Genomic DNA, 25,546 nt, shown 5'->3' on the forward strand with positions numbered 1-25,546 from the left:
GCATCCTGATTGCTTGAGCATAAAAACTATTACTGAAACGGGTGGTGTGAGATTTGATGCTCTGGTAACGTTTTTTGGATGGGAGGAGATAGAACAGGGAATGGGCGGGGTGACAGCTGTCCTTTAAGATGTTCTCTGTCTTTTTCTTACAGCGTGTGTTATAGATTGTGTGTAGCTGTGGTAATTCTGTGCCAATGATTTTGGCAGCTCTCTTCACAATTCTCTGTAACTGTGTACTGTCTTGAACAGTCACGTTACCAAACCACACTGTGATGCATCCTGTCAAAACACTTTCTATGGTACAGCGATAGAAATTAACAAGAGCCTTGGTGCTCAGGCCAAATCTCCTGAGGCGCCTCAGAAAGTACAATCGCTGCTGCGCTTTCATAAGGATACCTTCGCTGTTTTGAGACCATGTGAGTGAGTTTGTTATGTGAACACCCAGGAATTTGAAACTATCCACTATGTCTACAGGTGAACCATTTATGGTTAAGGGACTGTGATTGACTTTAGACTTCCTAAAGTCAACGATGATCTCTTTTGTTTTACTAACATTTAGAGAGAGATTGTTATTCTGGCACCATAGGGTTAGCTCTTCAATTTCCCTCCTATAGGCCCTCTCATCATCGTTGGATATTAGTCCTATAACCGTGGTGTCATCTGCAAATTTGAGAATAGAATTATTGCCACACCTGGCAACACAATCATAGGTGAACAGACTATACAACAAGGGACTGAGGCAGCAGCCCTGGGGCGCTCCAGTCCTGGTCAACGGTGTGTGTGTGTGTGTGTGTGTGTGTGTGTGTGTGTGTGTGTGTGTGCATGCATGTCATGTGCATGAGAGAAACCATCCTGGTCTCAGTCTACTCTTGACCCCATGCTGTGACCTCCCATGATGTCACTGTAGAGCGACTGCAATGTCATCGTTTTGTGTGAGAATGTTGTTCTCTGGCTGCACCCTCATCCTTCCCGATTCCTCCATCTGTATCACTCACACTGAACTCACAGATATACCGGGTCAACAGTCACCATAATCTCTTATGAAGAGGATTCCAGACAAAACATGACGTCTTGTTGTTCCAGTGACTGCAGGGCATGCAGGCGAGTCTTGGGTCTTATGATGATCAGTGCTGTTATGACTGCGTGACGCAATGAGGTTACAAGGATACTATAAGTGATCTTGTGATGAGGTCTTGATTGTACACGGCACACATTGATTTTGATGCTACAGTATAGTCAAGAAATCTGTAGTTTTTCCGCAAACGGCGCAGTTGTATAGGCATACGACTAAGACTAAGAGATTTAGGTTCAAGATAAGCCCTCCAGAATGGTGTGTGTGTGTGAGAGAGAGAGAGAGAGAAAGAGGAGGGTGGGGGGGTTGATGGTGTTGGCATGGCAACTGAGAACAAGCAGTGTTTTGTGGAGGTTGGGTGGCCCATGTTCCTCTCACATGGGGATTCCCTTAGGCATGTGTTGTGTGTGTGTGTGTGTGTGTGTGTGTGTGTGTGTGTGTGTGTGTGTGTGTGTGTGTGTGTGTGTGTGTGTGTGTGTGTGTCTTCATTTTGTTCATGCATCCGGTTGTCCTGTCCTGTTCATGGCTTGCGTCTTTCTGTATCTCTGCCTTCCTGCTGGCTTCTCTTACTTGCTACTGATCTGTTTCCAATGGTTAGAACACAGTGACTCTCTAGGGGTCAGGGGTAGACCTACTATAAGTGAGAAGTCAGATTACTTTCCCTCTCTGCCCTCTTTAGTCTTTCTTTGAAATATTCACGGTCCAGTGCTAATCCCAGTGGCACAGCACAAAATGATTATTAGTCCCTAAAGCAGTTTAAGGTAAGAGGTTGCAGTTTGATCAAAACAACAGCCTCGTGAGATAGAGTAGAGTAACCCTAACCAATTTCAGCACAACCTGATTATAGCCAGATTCAAAGGCAAACATCTAAAGTTAATGTCAATAGATTGACCAAAGTGTGCATTATTCACCTCATGTGGGGTTGGTAGTATTGGCCATGGGTTTTATAAGTCGTATAAGCTGCAATCTAAATAAGGATGTTATTGTGGACTTAGCTAAAGCTAGCCCATTTGTGTTGGGCTTGTCTGCTATTTCCATGTGCTGCTGCTGCATATGATGTGAATCAATAATGGGAATAGGGCTGCAACTATTGATCATCATTATTATTATTTTAGTTATTATTCTATCAATAACCTTTTTTGATTAATCGAGAAGTGCAAGCAGGTTGGAACTGGTGGAGAGAAGTGTCAGGGGTGATGTGTGATAGGAAAGTATCAGCAAGAATGAAAGGGAAGTTGTACAAGACGGTGTTGAGACCAGCATGTTGTATGGTTTAGACTTTAGAGACAGTCACACACTGAGGAAAAGACAGGAAGCCGAGCTGGACGTAGTAGAGACTAAAATGTTGAGGTTCTCTCTGGGAGTAACAAAGATGGATAGAACCAGGAACGAGTACATCCGAGGGACAGCGCATGACCGCATGTCAGCTGTTTTGGAGATAAAGCCAGAGAGGCCAGACTGAGATGGCTAGGACATGTACAGAGGAGGGATAGTGAGTATGTCGGTAGAAAGATGCTGAGGTTGGAAGTTACTGCCAGGCAAGAGGCATAGAGGAAGACCAAAGAGGAGATTTAGTTGGTGTGAGAGAAGAGGAGGCAGAGGACTGGGTGAGATCAGAGCAGATGATTCGCTGTGGCGACCCCTGAAGGGTAAAGCCGAAAGGGAAAGAAGAAGAAAGACTTTTATAAACAACAGGATGTCTGTGTATTGTGTGAATACATTACAAATAATCATGTCTACCAGTCTAGACATAATTGCTAATAATTGGACACACAAAAAAGAAACCACCAATATGTTTAATAATGGCAAAACGGAGCAACTGAAAAGTTTTGTTTCTCCAGAAGCCATTGAACATAGGTGTGTGCGTGCGCGTGCGTGGGCGTGCGTGCGTATGTTTACAATTTACAATTTAGGTATATAGCAGACGCTTATCGAGAGCGACTTAAAAGGAGCTTTATTGGTATGACAAAACATAAGTTTACATAATTTGCCAAAGCAAGTGTCAAATTAATAAAACAGTTGAAAATGTGGAAAGTATATACAGTTGGAGGTGGTACCGCCTTGGGTAAACAGAGCTATGTCACATTGTGTCGTTATTATGTTATATATACAGGGTATAAAGCATTTTTGAAACAAATACTGTAGCAGCAACCTTTTGCAATCACTTTTGGACAAATACTGTGCCGGCGTCTACAAAGCATATACAAAAAAGCTTCAGATTTAAAACGTGTTTAAAGGTAAGCAGCTCTGTTCATATGTGCAGTATAGAGGTCTACTCTGTACAGATGCGGGACACATGATTGTGTCTGTTTAAAATAAAATGCCATCTAAATGACGTTATATAAATTACATTCTTAGCATAACTTTAATAAACAACCCAAAGTAATAAAGGAACAAATGATCAAGATGTGTCTGTAGCCATATCTTGGTCAGTCAGGGTCAATTGAGGATGACGTTGGAAAGAAGGGGTGTGTGTGCGTGCGTGCGTGCGTGCGTGCGTGCGTGTGTGCGTGCGTGCATGCATGCGTGCGTGCGTGCGTGTGCATCCAGTGGGTGTGATGATATGTGATTTTGCCAACATGACAAACACTGCAACTTCCCACCTGGCTCCACATCCGCTGAAAGGCAACAGGTCACGGACATCTGGAAATGTACCTTCACACTGACATCATAATGACCCAGGCCCCCTGGAGGCGTGTTGGTGATTATGTTTGAGCGTCCATGGGACAGATTGATAGCAGAGTGGAGAAAGTGTAGGATGGGAGATAGATTGTTGCACACAACCAACACAAGATGGAAAAGTGGAGCTGAGGTTGTGTCCCCTGGTTACCTCCCAATATTGGGTCATGTCCTTTTACTTTTTGTTTTTAAACTCTCTCTCGCTCTCTTCTTTCATCTGTCTTTTTCTTAGTCAGCGTAAAGCTTATATGCCCCATTGAGCGAGGGTGTTGCTTGCCAAAAAGAACAGATCTACAAGCTAACAACGCATCCCGATGCGTCGTTAACTTGTTGTTACAGTAGCTTGTAGATCTGCTGTTTTTGGCAAGTGACACTGTCACACTGCAGCATATACAGTAAATGAGGCTTAACTGTGGTTTCACAGCTTCCCTTATAGATTTTCTTCCTCCTTCGTGTAAAGCAGAAGCCTCTCTCTCTCTCTCTCTCTCCCTGTCTTTCTCTCTGTCTTTCTTCCTCTCCTCCTTTTCTTTCCACACCCCTCCTTCTCTCCCTTCCTCTTCGTAACATGATCAGTGCGTTGCAGCGGAGTCTCTCTCTGCGCTGCTGAGCTGTAGCTTCTCTTAACGTGCGGTGATGTGGTTGAGCTCGTTGCACATGACAGGAAGCAGCGCCGCTGCTGCTATGGGCATGGGGCCCAGGCCAGCAGCACATAGCTGGATGTAATATGTTCAACAGACCGATGTATTTCACTCTGACACGTTGGTTGGTTGGTTGTTGCTTCTGGTATAGTGGCAGGGCAGGACATGGGGGAAGCTCCCTACTGTGATAGATCTGTTTGAATATATATGACAAATCAAATCATATTTTGTACAAGTCAGGGCCATCCACGGCAAGCATGATGACTGTTGTCTAACCTCAATGTGTCGTCATGGCATCAGGCACAAACAAATCAAAAGGGGGCACATGTGGGCACAAAAAGGTCCATGCCCAATTTGCCCATACATAGGCATATATTGATGACATCAGGGATCTCCTTACATGGGCATATCAGTCGGATCGGCGGGGCGACGCACGTGTGAGGGCTGCATGGCGGCCTGACATATTATATGAAAATAAAAATACTGCTGTTTTGCTATTTTATTTAACATTTTGTATTTTCTTACATCATTTGACTTTCTTATCCAAACTCCAGGTATGAACTTGGTGAAGTACATGGATTTATTTTCACCACCTGCGATGCTGCTAGCAGCTGTATTGTATCTGCATGTGACAGTAAACACCTTGAACCTTGGTATGGTGCAATAGATGAGAGCTTGGCAGTAGTATGCTGAATGTGCGAGGTGAGGGAGTGAGTGAGTTTTGGAAGGGAAGCTCAGAGGGAGGGAGGGTGAAAAGTCTGCAGCTGCATGGCTCTGACTTCAGCCTGTCTCTCCCTTCGGTCAGCCTGCAGTAATGTAGCAGAACAAAGCACCCACATGGTCTCGCACGCACGCAGGGGTGTCGCACCAAATTCTGGGCCCTGGGTAGTACAAGGATTCACTGCGGGGCCCCCTGTGCTTTAACTATTGAAAAATAGCAGATATACAAGCTCGCAGCGCGGCATCGAGTGCCGCACTGCGAGCTTGTAGATCTGCTATTTTTGAAAAACCATGAAAATCTTTGAATATTTCAAATCCTTCTGAGGTTTTTTGAAAAACCTATGTTTCTATGTCAGTGGAGCTCAAACCTTTTCGTGTGAATGACCCCCAACATGGTATGTATTTGACCACGGAACCCCATCTCAAAATATTGAGTTCCAGGGACCCCCCAGAAGCAAAAGTTTAGTTACAAAAAAACATATATTCAAAGATTTGCACACATTTTCACGACGTTTCAAAAATGGCAGATCTACAAGCTCGCAGCGCGGCACTCGGTGCCGCGCTGTGAGCTTGTATATCTGCTATTTTTCAATAGCTAAAGTATAAAATAATTAAGGCCCCTCCCGCGCTGTGAGCTTGTATATCTGCTATTTTTCAATAGCTAAAGTATAAAATAATTAAGGCCCCTCCCGCGCTGTGAGCTTGTATATCTGCTATTTTTCAATAGCTAAAGTATAAAATAATTAAGGCCCCTCCACCACCTTGGGCCCTAGTAACTCATTCCCACTTTCCTACCCCTTGTGACGCCCCTGCACGCACGCACGCACACACACACACACACACACACACACACACCACGAGCACGGTTTTGCCTGGAGGTTCGGGGAGGCCTAGTTATGGTTCTCCCTTTCTCCCTTAAGCTCTTGTCCTCACTGTCCTTCATTACCGAGGTTAGTGTTGTCGTGGGACCGAAATCCTACACCGTCTGTGAATTCCTCCCAGTAGCCTCGTGCAGTAGCTCAGCCAAACCCTGTAGCTACACACGTTTGGCTCAGTGATTTGTCGTCATCTCCACCTACTTTAAGCATGAGCTCACACGTTGCTCACTTTCTCTGAATTAATTCCCCAGTGGTTTTAGCCTCACTTGCATCTTGACACAATTAGGGCTGTCACGATTATGACATTTTGCATGACGATTAATTGTGACTCAAATAATTGCGATTAACGATTTAACTGTGTTTTTGTGGTTGACAATTACATTTCTGTTTGGCTTGTAGGCTTTGATGTTGCACATGGCAGATATGACACATAACCTTAATACACAAATAAATTACTGACATAATTGACAACTTTATACTTAATATAGAACATTGATAGTGGAAATAGCCGATCTACAAGCCCAATGGCGCGTCACATTGCGACCTGTAGTGAGCTTGTTGATAGGCTATTTCCACTACTTTTTGAAAGTGTTTGAAACTACAGTATATGAACATTTCTCAACATGGAAACAATTATGACGATTATGCAAAATAATTGCGATTACCTCAAATAATTGCCATTAGACAATTATGTAATAATTGTGACCGGCCTAGACCCAACACGGGGAGAGAGATTGGTTAGTGTATGCCTGTCTCACAGAGAGGCCGATAAAAAAAAGCCCACTTATTTATGAAACTTGAAACAGGAAGTTAAGACATTAAGCATGAGCCTACGCTGCAGATGTTTTTCCTCGTTCCGTGCTGCTCGCCTGTCTTTGCTGTCGTGCAGAAACCTCTTATCTCCAAATTGTAACCTTTTGTGTTTTCTTTCTACCCGTAAATGAATGCCCTACTCGATCATACTAACAAGTCTACGACGTCACACAAAGCAAAGTATAATCAAAGGCAGATGTTTTGAGCTTGTAGATCTGCTGCTGTTGCTGTTTTAGAATTGAAATCCTGAAAAGTATACAGCTTTGAGTTTCCACCCACCAGAGACATTGTACAGTATTGAACCACTTCTATGGACTCTTTCTTTTGTAACCTATCCACCAGCACCAAAGAGCCAAGGTTCAAAGGTCTGATACTACAGTATGTCAGGAGGTTCTTTTTTTTTCTTTCCTTTTTTTCTTTTCTTTCTGGGCTATGTATAGTCAGCTTGTTGAACCATAGTGAGAACTCTTTGAAGGCAGCTTGAGTTTTGTGCCCTGCTATAAAGCTCTCAGCTGCAGAGCACTCCCCCAGCTGTTCAGACAAACCTGGCTTGCATGGTTTCTCCGTTTTCTGTCACATCTTAGTGCCTGTCTTTAGTCATCGGAGCTGGCTGCCCCCGGTTTTGTTTTGAACGCTCCCATGCACTGTCATCTGAGTGACTGTTTCTCTGCACCGCCGGGAGGGTTGTGGTTGTCCCTGTGATCTTTGTTGGGTATTATTGGGGGGTGTTGAAATCTTTCGGGCAGAGTGGGGGGTTTTGTTAGCGCCAAGGCAAAATTATTCTAACATGGGATCAGAAGCACTGCTGTGCTGTTTGTTTGCTTGTTTGTTTGTGTATCTGAAACTATAGTGCAGCTAGCTGACAAATCATCCCTGTCAGCAAATAAGACACGCAACGCAATCAAAGACATGTTTGATGGGAACATGACTGGCTTATGTAATGAGAACATGTCTAGCAGTAGCACACCCTGTTGGCTCAGGGAGGCCTCCGAGAAAACTCCATGACACTGGGAATGATTAGGCAGAGAAGTTATGGGGGCGGCCATGGCTGAGTGGTTAGTGAGCCCACCTGTGTGGAGCCAGATTCCCTGGTTGTCCAAAGTACGATTCCAGGCCCCACGTGTGTCCCTGAGCAAGACTCTTAACCCCTAATTTGTTGTAGAATCCAAGTCAGTCGTTCTAAGTGCGATAGGGAGTTTATTCCAGTTTGGGGGCCAGGGGGGGCGAATTGTCTAGGACGAGTGGATTTTTGTCCTGCGGTTTTTAGCTCTGGTTCTGTCAGCATCCCTGTGTTAGCTGATCTGAGTGAATGGGTGGTGTTGTAGGGGTTGATCATGCTTTGGAGGTACGGACGGACGGACGGACGGACGGACGGACGGACACACACGCACACGCACACGCACACAGTCACACAGTCACACAGTCACACACAGTCACACACTGACCATCTTTTCCGTTGCCTTGCATTGCAGGACCAGCCTAAGATCATCGAGCCTCTGGACTACGAGGCCGTGGTGTTCCAGAGGAAGGCACAGATCCACAGCGACCCACACAGAGACCTGCTGCTCTGCCCCGTCGATGACGTCTCGGTGGGTTCTGCTCTCCTGTACCGTAATGGAAAATATGAAGCTATTATTAAGACCTGGAATTAGGGGTGGGCGATATGGTGATAATTATCGCTGAGACGATACAATGTCTCCACGATATGCCTTTTCAGAGATATCGTATATATCGTGATACAATTGAGGGGGCCTTGTAAAAAAATCCTGTTTAATCGTTAATACAGAGACTCATTGCAGAATTCAATTAAACCTGCATTTTCGTCAAAATCATCAGTTCTCAAACTTTAAAATGTCAAAGTCTCCACTTAACTCTGACAGTATACAAATGAAACCAAATGGACCCGTAAGGGTCCATTTGGTTTCATTTGTATACTGTCAGAGTTACATCCCAAAAGGAACCCAGAGAGTCTAGTTTTTGTCAAGTAACTTGAAAAATAACCATTAAAACCAACGGGATAAAGAATCGTGATAAAATTGTGTATCGTGATACAGCTTGGGAAAATATTGTGATATTGTATTTTCCCATATCGCCCACCCCTACCTGGAATGCAATGTTTTATGCTTTATCTATTGTAAAATAGCACATCGGTGCCGCGCTGCGAGCTTGTAGATCTGCAATCTTTTGCAAAATCATGTTGTTTTTGCAAATCTTTGAATATTCATATTTCTAAAGTGAACGTTTGTAACTCAAATCTTTGCTTCTGGGGGTCCCTGGAACAACATATTTTGAGATGGGCGTTCGCGGCCAAATGCATATAATTTTGGGGGTCCTTGACGTGAAAAAGTTTGAGAACCACTGATTTAGAAGACATTTATACAATCGGGCCAAAATCTTCAAAGACTTGCACACATTTTCATATTTCTTTTTTAAATGGCAGGTCTACAAGCTCGCGGCAAGGCACTCGGTGCCGTGCTGTGAGCTTGTAGACCTACTATTTCTTTCAATAGTTAAAGCATAAAGTAAGGCGCTCTACAGACGGACAGCGGTTGCCGCCGGGGCTCCCGCTTGGATCTGCGAGGACCGCGCCGCGGTGATACACAAACACACTCGCTCTTTGAGTAAACGCTGCGCGGTATTTCACAAAGATGAACACAATCCATCTCTCACCGCCCGCGTACGCATGCACAAACGAGCACGCTCGCGGGGATTTTCACGGGACTGCGCCCGCTCGCCTCGCCACCTCTAAACTTCGCTGCGCGGACAAAATAGCCGCCCGCCTCTCATTGAAAATGAATTACTAGCAGGCGGTGACCGCGTACCGTGTGCAATCCCCTTTATGGTTACTTTAACCAGTAATAATGCGTAATAATGCATTCAAGGTCTAATATCCAGTTAGGGTGAAGTGTTGAACATATTAGGAAGATTCAGCAAAGTAGCAGCATTCACAGCATCAGAGCTCTGGCCTCCATGACCTATGGAGCCTGGAAGCCCGGGTCTTGTGCACATGGCACTCTGGGCTAATAGAATTAAGGCCAGCATATGAGGCTAAGCCTTGTCTGCACAAACAGAGGAGCGCTATCGGAACTATCCGATTCCTTTTAAATGTACATTTCCCGAGAGCGGATGATAAAGTCTAGCTTGTACCGTGTAAAGTGGAAGCATTGCTTTACTAAACCCATGATTTAAATATTTTACCTGCTTCTCCATTTATACTCAGCCAACACATAATAGGCCATTGTTCTACCATTGACTACCTACATACAACCATATTGTGCGCTTTGTATGTTCAGTATGAGAGCTTATCCGTTGAGTAGAGTGTAAAGCCTTCTGATTTCTTCTGGCCCCCACCCAACCTTGGAGGTTTGACTAGATATGAAGTGCTGATTTGGTGGTTCATTGCAACATGCAGTGATTGACAAAGTAGCCTACTCAAAAATGTTACTTAAGTAAAAGTATCAATATCCTTTTGTAGAAATAGTCTGTTACAAGTAAAAGTCTGGTATTCAAAATGTACATGAAGTACCGAAAGTAAAAGTACTCATTATGCAGAAGGTCCCATTTCACAAGTTTTCAAATATTTCATATTTTCATATATAGTTAAAAAGTACAATATTTGCCTTTGAGATGTAGTGGAGTAGAAGTAAAATGATAAATTGGAAATACTCCACTAAAGTAAAAAAGTTCCAAGTTAACTTAAGTACAATACTTGAGTAAATGTACTGTAGTCACATTCCACCACTGGCAACATGAAACACCAAATCAGCACTTCATATCTAGTTGACCCTCCATGGTTGGAACCTGAAGGAAACGAAAGGATTTTACACTCGACAGAAAGTATCTGATCATGAATTTTCCACCTCACCAATGTACATGACCCAACACGACCCCATAGCTTATTCCTGAGTTAAATGGACGTGTGCTACCAGTCAAACACTACACAGCCTCACACACGGACACATGTGGTTCTGTTTAGAGGCATGTTCTGCTTCCATGTCTCGTCTTTTCCCCGTCCCCGAGAGACTCCTGACTGAGAGACGTAGAGAATTATTTATTTAGCATTCATCCTTTTCCATGTCTGTGTCTCCCTGGCTTTCTCTCTGATTCCATCTTTGTTTGGTTTTTTTTCCCTTCTATTTCTCGCTCTCTCTCTCAGTCTCTCTCAGTCTCTCTCAGCTGTCTTCCATTGATATTTTGTTTCGTGTTTGGAGCCGTTATGAAAGAAAGAACCATAAAGCTTTGTGATATGAAAGTATGATAACGCTCTGTGATGCCCTTGTTTTTGACTGTGTCTGTGTCTGTGCTTGTGTGTCTGTGCGTGCGTGCGTGCGTGTGTGTGCGTATCCTTATAATAATAATAACATATCCTTTTTGGATATGTTATTATTTTGTTTCTTTTTTTGTTGTTTTTATTACTTGCTATGTTTTAATCTGATATTCTTTATTGTTTTTTTGGGGGGGGTTGCAAGTGCAAAATTGTACTTTTTAATTTGACATATTTGAAAAAAATATGACTAAACTAAACTAAACATGTGTATATGCAGGAGGCCCAGATCTCCAGACAGAGGAGGACGGTGGTTCCATCGGTGCCCCAGAATGCTGAGCGTGAAGCGCGGAGTCTGTTTGTCAAAGAGGTACTATGATCCACTTCATCAAATAGTATATTATCCATAGCTCTACTTCTTGATTGGCTGCAATCGTGGAAACACAAAGCTTATATCTAACTCCCGTGTATGATACGGTGCACACTAATGTATTATATATTATATAACTTTCCCAAAAACAGAAGCTGGCTGTTGATTTTTATGTGCATATGAGATAGTCAACGGTAATTTAATTTGGAATCCTAATTATTTTAGTACCCAGTACAATCCTAGTTGATCCACTCCGTTGTTATTTCCATTTTCACACTCCCAGAGTTAAATTAGTACTGAGGATTTGACTGTGTACCGAAAGGCACATATATACGGTACCTTGGCTGTATTGAAGTTGTCGTTAATCTTTCATAACTGCGTTCAAATGCTGCAAGCTAAGAGCAAAGAAAATGTCCTGGAGACGTTGTCAGTATTATGACATGACCTTCGGTCAACATCTTAACCCAGCGGGATAGAAAAATAGCAGTGAACTTAAATGGCGATAAATTATTGATAACCCGGCATGAGCGCAACAGGTCAGGCTTTACGACAGTCACCCCGAAAGCTCGTAAAGAATCACTGGAGGACGCGCAAAGCATGCCTGCGCAGTAAACGCTAGCTGCACCGATGATGTATCGTAACAGCAATGAACAACACAGCCGTTGTGAAGTCACTTTCCTGGCAAGGAGCAGTTTTTCTCAGTGTTCCGCAGCCAGCTCTCGTATTGGAATGGAAATGATTGTCATAGGGATTGTTAACCCATTTAGACCGGGAACGCAAAATGCGTTTTTACCTTTCAGGTCGGGAAAGCAGAATGCTGTTTTACCTTTCAGACCGGGAACGCAAAATGCGTTTCCTGCGTTTCCTGTAGTTTTTACCCTTTTCTGGTCTCGTGGCCAATGAAATGCATCAGGAGGCGATGACGTATGCTTCCCTATGACTACCGCAAAGCATTCTGTTTTTTTTTTTCTGTTTGGGAGGGGGCTGCACTGGGAGAATCCCAGTGAAGCTTCTCATAGCGGCGAAATGGAAGACGCGTTGAGCGAAGGCAAACCGGACCCGCTGGAATTGGCATTGTTATTGTTACGTGATATGTTTGAAAACGACGACGATGATGAAGAAGTGTTTCATGGATTTCATGAGGACTGGATTACTTTTCACGGACGCACTTTGAGACGGCTAGTTTCAGAGACCAACACGTTAGCCGAACAGCTAGTCAACCCCAAACTCCAGAACAACAGATTTGCAGCTATAGAGGTAATAACACTTATAAAATGATTATGATGATATGGTTCATTCATTCACATACACAGGCGCACACACACACACGCATGCACATATAATAATAATGACAAATGTCGCTCGCCAGATTTACCGTTATATGGAGCTAACAACTAGAATTGAAATATTGAAAATGAAAGTTTTGGTGCTTGTTGTTTCTTGTCAAAGTGGTGGTCTATGGTGTAAGGCCTATGGTGTAAGGTCTCAAATATTTGCTAATTATGTTTCTATGAGCTACATAGGCTGAGAAATATATTATTTATTAGACGTTTTATAAGATTTATTACAATTTTTGAGTTTGCAGATTTCTTTTAAAAAAATTATAAAGGTCTGGACCATGACAAATAATTTCCCATGAAAGCCAAAGATGTAAGCTATCAAACACTTTTGAAATTTTGTTTCTAGCTGCTACAGAGGCTGAGAAATAAATGTTTTAGTAGACGTTGACACCTCTGTGAAGTTTTCCATAAAATCTCAGGTTTTAGGGGTATTTTTCCAATCGGCCATAGGTTTTTAAGGCTTTTTTCCAGGCAGACTTAGGTCTAAATGGGTTAAAGCGCATACGAGCCTTATCTCCAGAACAAAGACACATTCAGCTCGAGGTCTGACTGCGCTGGAATTGAATGGCAATTCCCACTTGCAGTTAACCACTATGTATTTCAGTTGACCGGGCCCCAGGGGTAACCGGTAGAGTTGCTGGAAAGAAACTTTTATTCTTGTATTTTTTTTACTGAGAATAAGGTTAGAAATATCTCCCTATCTCCTTTAGAGATAGGGTGAGAAGTTCAGTCACCCGAGAGAGACTTGGAGTAGAACCGCTGCTCCTACACTTGGAAAGGAGTCAGCTTAGGTGGTTCGGGCATCTAGTACGGATGCCCCCCGAGCGCCTTCCTAGGAAGGTCCTCGATGCGTGTCCCACTGGGAGGAGACCCCGTGGCAGACCAAAGACCAGATGGAGGGATTATATCTCCAAACTGGCTTGGGAACGCCTTGGTATACTCCCTGAGGGAGTGGAGGAAGTTGCTCAGGATAAGGAAATCTGGAGGTCTCAGTTGGAACTGTTACCCCCGCGACTCAATTCCGGATAAGCGGTTGAAGATGGATGGATGGATGAAGGTTAGAAATAACTTTAGGACTACGCATATCTTTCTGAGGTTAAGATTAGGAATAGGTAGTGTTGTAGTCGAGTCCACCTAAAGCGAGTCCAAGTCAAGTCCAAGTCATATGGGGTTCGAGTCCGAGTCGAGTCCGAGTCAAGAGCCCCTGGGAGGGGGTCGAGTCCGAGTCGAGTCCGAGACCAATGGGAGGCGAGTCCGAGTCGAGTCCGAGACCAATGGTAGGCGAGACCGAGCCGAGTCCAGTTTTTTTTTCTTTTTTTTGAGCGGTGGTCACAACGCTCCTATACGTGGCCGTGTGTGTGGGTCTGTCTGTCTGTTTGTCTGTCTGTCTCCGTGTCCGTAGCCTGCACTCCTGCAGTAACCTTTTCTGACCACACATGTTAAGGGAGGGGCGCTGTTGCACACACACACACACAACCGCTCAGTTCACACAAGTGTGATTTTTTTTTTTTGATAGGTAGGCTGCAGAAAACAATATATATATTTTTTTTCGGACACACACACACACACACACACACACACACACACACACACACACACACACACACACACACACACACAATGCAAGAACCCCCCGTTCATGTGCATTCACCTGGTGTTTCCTACCAATACCTTTCAAATTAATGGCTTGTCTTCAAATTAAATCAATAGGTCTCCCCAAATTACCTTTGGTTGCTGTCAATGCTGTGGTTTAGGTTTGAGGGAGTTTTTTGGAGAGGTAGTTTTTTCCCATACCAATTTTCTGTCTAAGAACTAGACATTTGAGTTGCTACAATTACATTTTCTCCCAGGCAGAGAACAAGTACTTTAGTGTACAAATAAGACTTGGCATGTACTGCAGTACAATATCCCAAATCACAGACGATAATTAGGCCTATCCAGTCTAATATCATGATATGGATATAATATTGATGCCCATGCACCAAAAGGCCAAGTGATAACAAAAATAATATTATTTAAAACAGAAGTATGTCTACTACTGTAATCTATAACATTTTTAAATATTGCTGTTATAGTTGCATTGAAATTGAGCATGCATGATTACAGCAAAATGTTTTTCAAACAAACGCTTATCTTAATATTTTATTTTGACTAAAAGCTAAAATAAATAAATAAGGTTTTCCCATTCAAACACATAGCAGTAGCCATACGTGCCTGTCTGCATTTCATTGTTTAAGGTGAGAAATGTAGGCTACCCTATGTCATTAGTCTGATGCCTTTCAAGTATATACAAGGCAAAACAATACCCCATGTCACTGCTTCAAGTTGTTTTGATTCGTTTTAACCTCTCTACAGGGACTTACAATGTTACACTTCTCTCTGTTGATCAGTGCACTTTAAAACCTTCGGACGAGGCTTGCTTAACGAGTAATAGACTACACCTGGAAATACAAAAAGACGTAAATTCTTAATCCAGCTGTGCAGGTGGATTAAACTACACATGATCACAAAGGCTTGTGTTTGGAAGCTGTTAGGACTTATTTATTTGGGGACACAAGGATATCCTGCAGGTAAGAGGAAAGTGGACTGTTGTGCTGTTGTCTGTTTGGCGAAAGAAATAACTTCTGGGAAGATTAGATGCTTGCTGCTGTGCTGAGCAGGGGGCTCTACGTGTGTGTGCCTGTGTGTGTGCATGCGTGCTGTGTGCCTATTAGATGTGCGTCAGAATGCTCCGTTACTTGACAAGGCAGCTCTCTTAATGTTAACGTGAATGCGCTCCTCATATGGATATAACATGTATTCCATTGCATTGTAGTGACTTGACTCGAGTGGACTCGGTGGGGGGCGAGTCCAAGTCAAATTAGACCGAGACCGAGACGAGTCCAAGTCAAATTAAGGGCGAGACCGAGACGAGACCGAGTCAGTGAAAATTTGGACTCGAGTCCTGACTCGAGACGAGTCATTGACTCGAGTACTACAACACTAGGAATAGGGTTAGGTTTTAGCACTGTTAGGTTTAACCATTTGGGCATAGTGTACAGAGGTATATAAGGATATTAACACCTTCTAAGCCAAGGGGAGCCCCTTAATGTTAAAACCGTACTATATCGCACATCCCCCCAGGGACTCTCAGCCACGTCGTACATTCCCGGACTTTGTCTTTAAAACCGGAATAAAAGCTTTTGATCCGAAAATCGGCGATCGTCTAACCTTCCCTAGTCACCACTCGTGCACTGATAGCTCATGCAGACCGTGCATGAAGCAGAGGTGACGTCAGCGCCTCTCCTTCTCCAAGGCACCTTCCACCCATCCGTTTACTGTCTACACACTCGAGCTCCTCCTGCAGCCATGCTTGGGGCTATGCTAGCGAAACTTTTCAGTTCTGTTCTTCAGTCACACATGGACTATTTGCGGGGACATTTACGTGAAAGGATCGCGCACGCGAAACGCACGGGGACATCGACGATCGGCCAAAACCCCCATTCTATCCCAACGGAGATCGAGAAAATCATGGTGAGTTACTGGCCTGGGGGGAAAAAAAAAAGAAAAAACAGCGGCGCTGTTCAAGATGGAGGGGCTGCGGGGTCATGTTTATAAACATAATATTATGTCTCAGATCACAATACAATAATAGAAATTTCACGGCTAATCTACCAACCACCATTCTATTTCGGACTGCAACGTGTTAAGGATCTCAATGGAAAATAACAAATAAGTCTTGCCTTACCCGAGTTTCCTTTTAGTTGACATTGTATCAGTGAACTGTACTGTCATGAAACTGTACCTTTTCCTATCCAAAACCTCTAATAAATACCTCAATCGATCAATCAAAAGGCATAAACCATCAGCCCAAACCGGCGACTCTTCTGGTATTCGCCCCCAGTAAACAGTACTTGTGAGCTTGTAGAACTGCTATATATATATATATATATATATATATATATATATATTGGTGTCGAAGATGCAGTTCAGATCCCGGTGTCTCTTGAGTTACGCGGTGGGTGCACAAGCTCTCCCAGAACAGTCCAAATAAAGGAACCGAGCCGGGGCGGCGTGTCCACGAATCCGTCTCCATGAGTCATAGTGAAAGGAAAGAACTGCGCGTTCTGTTTGGTCTCATTCCTGGCATGGCGTATTTTGTTATATTGGCATCATGTGCATTGTGTGGCCGCTGTGTAATGCTCCTAATCCAGCTCTCTCTCTCTCTCTCTCTCTCTCTCTCTCCGTTGACCCCTCTGGCAGTGCATCAAGATGTACAACACCGACTGGCACGTCATTAACTACAAGTATGAGGCTTACTCTGGCGACTTCCGCATGCTGCCAAGGTAAGAAAGAAACTGATGAGAATTAAAGGGGCTACACCATGCATATTATATATATATATAAATATAATATTTTTTTATACAGGTTTAAGCCTATACAACCACTCGGATATGGAATTTTCATGTTCTGTTCGGTCATTCCAAGCCTTTTCAGCTGCAACAGCAAAAAGCCCTTCGTTGGCAAAGGGGCGATATTGAGGGAGTTTGTCTGTCTAGATGAAATAGGACTGGGACAGGCCTATTCAGACACGCCCATTCAGAAAATCCCTGAAATGGAGATGAAAGGCTGGGTTTGAGGGGACAAAAAAAAAAAAAAAAAAAATTTTTTAAGAAGTAGTACAGACGTGCTATTTCAAGTCTTCAGGCTTCACTGCTCTTTTCCTGAAAAATGTCCTGCAAATGCATTGTTTACACAGGTTTTTTCCCTGTTTTGCTGAGAATGGGGCATATTTTTGCAGAAACCCATAAATGGCAAGAAACCACTCCATTCCCTTTGAAAAGCAGAATCCACCTTGATAGGTAGATTTAAACTTCTAAGTCAGAGAAGGTCATAAAAATAGCAAAAAATAGCTGATCTTCAAGCTCAATTATCTGCCGATCCACTGGAAATCTACTGTCTTGCCAATGGCTGGACATGTGAAGTCTTGAAATGGCACATCGGTAGGAATAAGTGGACCAAGGAGGGTTTGGAGTGTGTGTGCACTGTAACATCAGTCATGGATTCACCGTTTCGTCACGTGTGGGAGAAAAGACCAGATGCTTTATAGCTCGGCTGTCATGTTTGTGTTACTTATGATTAAGTGCGATAAAGTCATTGTTTTGTAACACTAAACCCATAACTGGAAGTGAAACGGGAACAGATGTGGAACAGGAACTAAAAGTGACCCCATCATAATAGATACATTTACAATAAACAAGAAGACGCTGAACTCGCTGCTCCTCACAGCACATCCAGTGCTGAGGATCTCACCCAGTGCAAGAGTTTAAGAAACACAGGATAAGATGTTGATTTCAAAGCGCTAGTTAGCGGTGAACATCGGAACGACACTATTACTCAATGTCATGAGGAAATGGAATATTTACAGTTTGCATGATCTGACAGGAAATTCATACAGTATCATTACATCATCGTATCAAGCTCGAACTCGAGACATGATTAAACTATTCGTAATGTCTGCTGTTTGATGGTGGTGTGGTGTGTGGATTATAGTTGATCAATGTATGTAAAAATGTATACCGGTATATGACCTGATGACCCACTGGTCTTCATCAGGGCATTATGCCCACCAGTGGATCGAAACATGTCTGTGTTTTAACCTTTTTGTCATAAATAAAGTAGGACTACCTTGATTCTACACCCGTCTACACCCTCTCCTCTTATTACTTTTTTGAGTGCTCGGATCGCTCCTCTCTTTTAAAGATGCAGTGCCATGATTTCTTTCTCCCCTAAAACATGATGATCAGGTATTATGATTATACTAAGAGGAAGAATTTTCCAAAAAAAAAAGTGTACAGAAAGAGCAGAGGCTCGCTAAGAATGAGAACAGGCTCCATGCGACGCCACTTCCGGTCTGCGTGAGTTCAAAGCGTGTCGCCACTCTGCTTACACTGCTCTGACTGGGCCATTTGACTAAGAGGCTTTCAGCTTTCAGGAAGTAAACACAAATACACAGGGAAGACAAATCTGCACATTATAACCCACCCGGTGGCCTATTAGAATAATGTTAACTTCATAGACACCTACAAAACAGAAAAAGTACAAAACTATGGCACCACCTCTTTAAGTTTTAGTCCCACTGATCCTAGAAGCACCTACTGTACCTTATTTATTTATTTTAACTCTTTTCCCTTCTGTGGCTGTATTTTCACAGCAAGGGCCTGAAGTCGGACAAGCTGCCGGCTCATGTCTTTGAGATAGACGAAGACGCCAAAGATGAGGTGAGTGAGCAAGCGAGCGGCGGTGAATGGATGGATGGGGCGAGAGGGCCGTTATAGATCACAGACATTGATTAGCACAGGGAGGGAGAGCGGGACGCCCTTGAACCTCCATGTCTTTGATGGTCGCTCTGTGCCTGCACAGTGCTTCTAGCAGGTGTCTGCAAAATGGATGATCCTTTTGGTTTGGATTCACGTTGATAAGAAACGGTTTTAGTAGCACACCCATTGTCATACCTGTCCTTTATATCTATATTTGTATCCCTAATAGAGCAGTGTTGATTTTGACAGTTGATTTAGTTTTAGTCATAGTCTTTTGAATAGAATGTTATGTCATATTTTAGTAATGTGAAATGTTTTAGTTCAATCAACAAAAACTCTTGAGAGTTTATATATCTGCTATTTTCAGAGCACAACATCCGAGCACAACTAAACACAAAATCATTTTCATCATAATCTATCTAACATTGTACTTTAGTTTTTATTTGTTGTGAATATATTTAGTCTTAGTATTAGTCATAGTTTTTAATAATTTTTTATTTCGTTTTCGTCAGTGAAAAATAGGTAGTTGACGACAAATGTCATCATTGTTCTAGTCGACGAAATCAGCACTGCAGTAAAGCAGCCATTCCTTGTAGGAATAAATAACACACTATTCATGCAGCATAAGGGAAACATGAGATCTCTCCGGTGGAAAGCTTCGTAGTGTATATATGACACAATATATGTCAGTTTATATGTCCTTTTTGACATACAGTACAGTACGTCATGGTTGTTGGACTGTGTATGTATAAAAATGATCCTTGAGTCACGTAGCGTTTACCAGTCACGCTCAAATCCACCTCGATGAGCTTGGTCGCGTGTCATTCCATATCTCTTTCTCTACGGTGCGATAAAGCAAGCAGAGATGCCTCGTAAAATCCACTGCCGTGGGATTGGCGGTTTATAGCACTTGTTCTAAAAGTGGGGTCCGGGGACCCCCAGGCGAACCAGTCCTCCTTGAGCGGGTTCCTGGGGGTCTCCACCAAAATGAGGAACAGTTGAAAACAGTGGTTCTCAACCTGGATTTCAGGGACTCTATGTTCCTTCATAGGGGTCCATTTGTATACTGTCTGAGTTACAGTAAGGGACCTTGGAACCACTTTGTTAAAAAAATACTTGAGCCCTACGGTCCACAAACTTGCGTGTGACACATTGTGAGCTTGTAGATCTGCTATTATTATTTTTTAATAATAGCCTTTTCTGCCTTTATGTATAGTGAACAGTGGAGATAGACAGGATACAGGGGAAAGAGAGACGGGGAGAGACATCCAGTAAAGATTGTCGGGAACGGGACTCGAACCTGCGATGCGCTGCGCTGTCAGGCTACTTGTGTGCCTACTGCCTCGGTGCCTGGATCGCTGGGCCACGGCCAAGGCTTTGATCTGCTGCTATTGAAAACACATTGACAAATGTTGACAAATCTTCTCTTATAGTGGGTAGGGATGGGAAGATAATCTTTATTGTCGTGTATCGTGATAAAAAAAAACACTCACAATAATCGTATCATTGAGATTCAAATTTATCGTGAAATTATCCTCCGTCACATACTGGGATCAATTCACCTTTTATTTGCCGAGCTGCATATCTGGTACATCTATAAAACGGACCTGGAAATAACGTATGTGATACAGTCTCCTTTTTCACTCTACCAAAAGGAGCCGATCTACAAGCTCGTAGGAGCTGCGAGCTTGTCGATCTGCTATCTTTTGGCAAATGTTCCGCACCAGGATAATGGATGTTGGGGATATTTTGATTATGGCGATAATATCGTAAATCACAATTCTTTTGGACACAATAACCGTAACATGAAACGTTCATATCGTCCCATCCCTGATGATGGGAGCACAACATCTTTGAAATGGGAGGGTCCACATCCGAACACATATTCATTTGTTCGCGTCTTTGGGAAAGTGTTTGAGAACCAGTGCTGCTTGCCGTCCAGCAGTGTCTGGCGAACCGAACAGAGTGAAACCAGAAGTCTTTATGGATCCTATAAATAGCCCCTGGTCGACCCCGCCTCCCTTTCTTTCTCTATCCCTTTGGTAGGGTGGAGGGTGTGTGTGTGTGTGTGTGTGTGTGTGTGTGTGTGTGTGTGTGTGTGTGTGTGTGTGTGTGTGTGTGTGTGTGTTAGGGATGGGACGATAAGCGATGTTATCGTTTATCGTGATAAAAAACTCTCACGATAATCGCATTGTGGAGATTTAATTTATCGTGAAATCGTGCTCCGCCATGCACTGGGATCAATTCACCTTTTATTTGCCCAACTGGATCTGGTACCACTTAAACCCTCTAAAATTGGTAAAAGGTACTTAAAATATACATACTTGATACAGTCTTTTTTCACTCTTTATCAAATGTCTTTGCCAAAAAATAGCCGATCTACAAGCTCAGAACGCATCGCAACGCAGCTTGTAGATCTGCTATTTTTTGGCAAGCGTTCCACCCCAGGATAATGGATGTTGATTAGCACAATAATATCGTAAATCGCGATTTCTTTTGTCACAATAATCGCGATATGAAAATGACATATCGTCCCATCCCTAGTGTGTGTGTGTGTGTGTGTGCTGCCCGTCTCTGAGGATGACTGAGATAGCGGGTGAGCGAGATAGACGAAGAGAGAGAGAGAGAACATCGAGGCAATTAGATTACAGGACAAAGCTGGGTGGGGGGGGTGCATTGCATAGATGAGCACAGAGGACAGAGTGCCACTTCAATGTGATTAGGGCTGTCTGGTTTGTGCACGCACGCACGTACACGCGCGCGCGCGCACACACACACACACACACACACACACACACACACACACACACACACACACACACACAACCCTATACCGTCGCTGTTCTCCCGAGTGTCAATGTTTGATTCATAACATTGTGCTGTGTTCGTGGCATTATCTAAATGGATTATGACTCGTCATAGTTAGAGGTCCCCTGTGTATGATGGAACACTTATTCCTGTGTGTGTGTGTGTGTGCGTGCGTGCGTGCGTGCGTGCGTGCGTGCGCGTGTGCGTGTGTGTGAGTGTGCAGGCACGTGCATACATAGACATCAAAGGGGGCTTGAGCCCCTGCCCTTTTATCTGTCTGTAAAAACATGCCCTCTCCAGACCATGAATGCAAGTTTTTACTATGGTGAAAGAAATGAAAATGCCCTCTTTCCATGCCATAACTGAAGGCAGCATTCAAGGGAATTGCCTTGTCCAAATTCTCCTGAACTTGTCTTGAATGCAATGTCTTATGTTGAAATAATTACCCTCTCTGTGTAGAAATCCATGACATAGCCACATCTCCAGTATTTACTTGATTATGCTTAGTTCAGTGTGGTATCAAGCACCGAAAATAGCTGACCTCCAAGCTTGGAGGTTGTCTATTTTCGATATTTTCACCAAAGGCCCTTTTAGAAATTTCAGCCCCTGCCTCTCTAACATCTCTGCACCTTGCACGTGCGTGCGTGCGTGCGTGCGTGCGTGCGTGCGTGCGTGCGTGCGCGTGCGTGCGTGCGTGCGTGCGTGCGTGTGTTTACATCCGTGCGTGCGCATTACCCTGATGCTAAACGCTCCCTTGGCAGCTCTCCCACTGCTGTTGAGAGATGACTAGGGTGGATCGAGAGGTCTTAGGTTAAACCGTTGTGACTCGTTTATGGGAACCAGTCAAATTCCACCTACTCGGTCTAATGTAAATTTGTTAGACAGCGTGTGATTACGGAGGAAGGGAATTCCCATTGGGGGGGTTGCACACGAGTGTCCCGTGCATTGTCTCACACACATCTAGAAAGAGAAAGACTTCTGTCTGCTGCTATTGTTTACGCCATATGTAAACAATCTCACCGACTTTCAACTACCGGTATTTACTTTGCAAATTGTACGGAAGCTAGACAAATCATATTTTGTTAACCAGAACTGTGCTCTTTTGGGCCCTATTTTCGTCTGTGCCTTACCACTTATCCCTGAAATTCTTTGCCTTTTTTTGTTTTTGTTTTGAAAAACTTGTAGAGCTTGTAATCGACTATTTGAAGTATTTTTAAAATGTTTTCCAGAATACTAGAAAAAAGCAAAGAAGTTTAGGGATAAGTCGTAAGGCACGGACAAGAATAGGGCCTAATATGTACAAAAGAGAACAACTCTGGTTAACAAAATATGATTTGTCAAGCTTCTGTACAATGTCCAAAGTAAATACCGGTAGTTGAAAGTTGGTGAGATTGTTTACAGTGCATAGTTGCACGCGCGTAAACAATAGCAGCAGACACAAGTCTTTCACTTTCTAGATGTGTGTGAGACAATGCAAGTGACACTCGCTCACAAGCAACCCCCCAATGGGAATTCGGGGGGGCCCTGGTGTTTACTGTGGCGCCATTTACAACATTTAGCCTGTGTAATTCAATTCAATTCAGTACAGTGCCATATCACAAGTTAACTCCAAACACTACATAGAGCAAAGAGAAACGTCCCCCCCCCCCCCCCCCCCTGAGCAGGCATTTTGGGCAACAGTGACGAGGAAAAAAACTCCCCTTTTAACGGAAAGAACCTCGAGCAGAACCTTGAGTGGTTGAGCATCTTGCAGAGATGAACAACAACAATAATTACAACTATTAGCGTCATGTGTCTCAATGAACTTACAGTGAGCATATCGTCGTTGTCGGGTGGAAACCTCGTATCTCCAAATTTCAAGTGTGTACGTTCTTTCGCAAAGTAAAGCCATGCTTCATCATACAAGGCCGTCGCACAAAGGTAGTGAAAACAGCAGATCTACAAGCACACAACGCCTCACGGTGCGAGGCGTTGTGTGCTTGTAGATCGGCTGTTTTCACTAGTTTGAATCATTTTTAAAAGGATAAATGCAAAACGAACGGTTTTGGACATACAAGGTTTCCACCCGACAACGACGATATGCATGTGTGTGTGTGTGCAGGACTCGGCGTCCATGTGCTCCCAGAGGGCAGGCATCATGAAGCAGGGCTGGCTGCAGAAGGCCAACATCAACAGCAGCCTGTCTGTCTCCATGCGGGTGAGTCAGAACCAGACCTCTGTCTGCTGTTAACACAGTCAGCACCGCGCACCGCGCGCCGCGGCCACAGCCCCCACCACAACATCATCATGTAGGCATAACAACATCATAACAAACCATGCTAGTGATTATTAGGTCCCCGCTGGGAAACCCAGAGTGTTCTTTTGACTCTGAGAAGCTTACGAATGGAACAAAATGGACCTGTGAGGGTCCGTTTGGTTCCATTCGTGCACTACTCAGACTGTGCTCCAATCCTCCATTCTTCTTCACTCACTACATACAGTACCATAACATTTTGTCCATTGGTAGTTTCGATACATGACCCTGTAATTAATTTAACACTCATATATTCTTTACACAATGTTTAGTAGTATTGTTTAGATTAGCCTAATATTTCTTTCCATTTGATGTATTGATGTTGATGTACTGATGTATTGCCTTAAATGCTATGGATTAAGCCTCTTTAACCTCTGCTAAATGCTTAAATTGCTAATTGTAATTGTAGTGTCAACCCTGTAAAGCACTGCCGCTGTCTGTGAAAGTTGCTCTACAACAAATATTTTTTTTTACTTACAGCACAAATGAATTTAACTCTGAAAGTGTACTATTTTTATACTTCCAGAGTTTAATTAACATTCTGGATTGTATTGCCTGACCTTAAGTCTATAGATATTGCTCTTGTGAACAATCAATCGATTGATTGATTGATTGATTGATTGATTGATTGATTGATTGATTGATTGATGGATTTATTAGCAGGTTTGTTTACAGTACAGGTAGTACAGTCAAAGGTTATGCTAAAGTAAAAGGATAACACAAAACGCCTCAGGGGGCTTGTTTTCATTGTGATCCAGTGGGACTGGATCCCAACAATGGGTTAAATCCCATATATCCTGGTTTGCTGTGCTTAAACGCTTGCTATGTCAACCGATCTAACTAACAGTGTTTGCTGTCTGACTTTAAAGAAAACACCTGCATTCGGTACGTAATTTAAGTATCATTACACCAAAGCAACAACTTACGGGTACTTGCTCTTTACTTTGATTATGGGTAGTTGAGCGCTGGCAAGCGTTGGCACTTGGCAGCGCTTGACTAAAATGTTACTTCATCAACAGCATAATGTTGTTGTTCTGCAAAATGTGCAGCTGTGCGGCCTCTCCCATTCGGTCACTTTAAACAAATCAGCCCTGTAGGACAAGATAAATGCACACTAGCTTTGCGTAGCCAGACAACTATCCCACAATCTCTGAATGCTATATAGAGTCTGGAACTACACCTCCTGAAACAGAGTTTCAAATATTTTTTAAAATATAATTTCTGCTAAGCAGCAAGCTATAAATGCTTAGATGACTTTGATTTATATTAAGATAAATGTGTGCGACTGTAAATACGAAACGGAAGTGGAGAAGAGGCTTCACAACCGCTTTAAACTTTATCGCTTACTCATGATCAGGGCTTCCGTTCCCCA

General features: G+C 43.3%; 1 protein-coding gene across 1 annotated transcript in view; it reads left to right on the forward strand.

Annotated features, from left to right (window-relative positions):
* dock11 (dedicator of cytokinesis 11) overlaps positions 1-25,546 on the forward strand; it is a 161,035-nt gene that overhangs the window by 1,329 nt on the left and 134,160 nt on the right. The window contains exons 2-6 of the mRNA XM_080741633.1: positions 8,273-8,389; positions 11,345-11,434; positions 17,017-17,099; positions 18,968-19,034; positions 23,983-24,078. Of these exons, the coding sequence (XP_080597759.1) occupies positions 8,273-8,389; positions 11,345-11,434; positions 17,017-17,099; positions 18,968-19,034; positions 23,983-24,078 (453 nt within the window). The remainder of the gene's footprint in view (positions 1-8,272; positions 8,390-11,344; positions 11,435-17,016; positions 17,100-18,967; positions 19,035-23,982; positions 24,079-25,546) is intronic.

Source organism: Nannobrachium achirus (assembly GCF_963921795.1).
Source record: "Nannobrachium achirus genome assembly, chromosome: 14".
Classification (NCBI taxonomy): Eukaryota; Metazoa; Chordata; class Actinopteri; order Myctophiformes; family Myctophidae; genus Nannobrachium; species Nannobrachium achirus.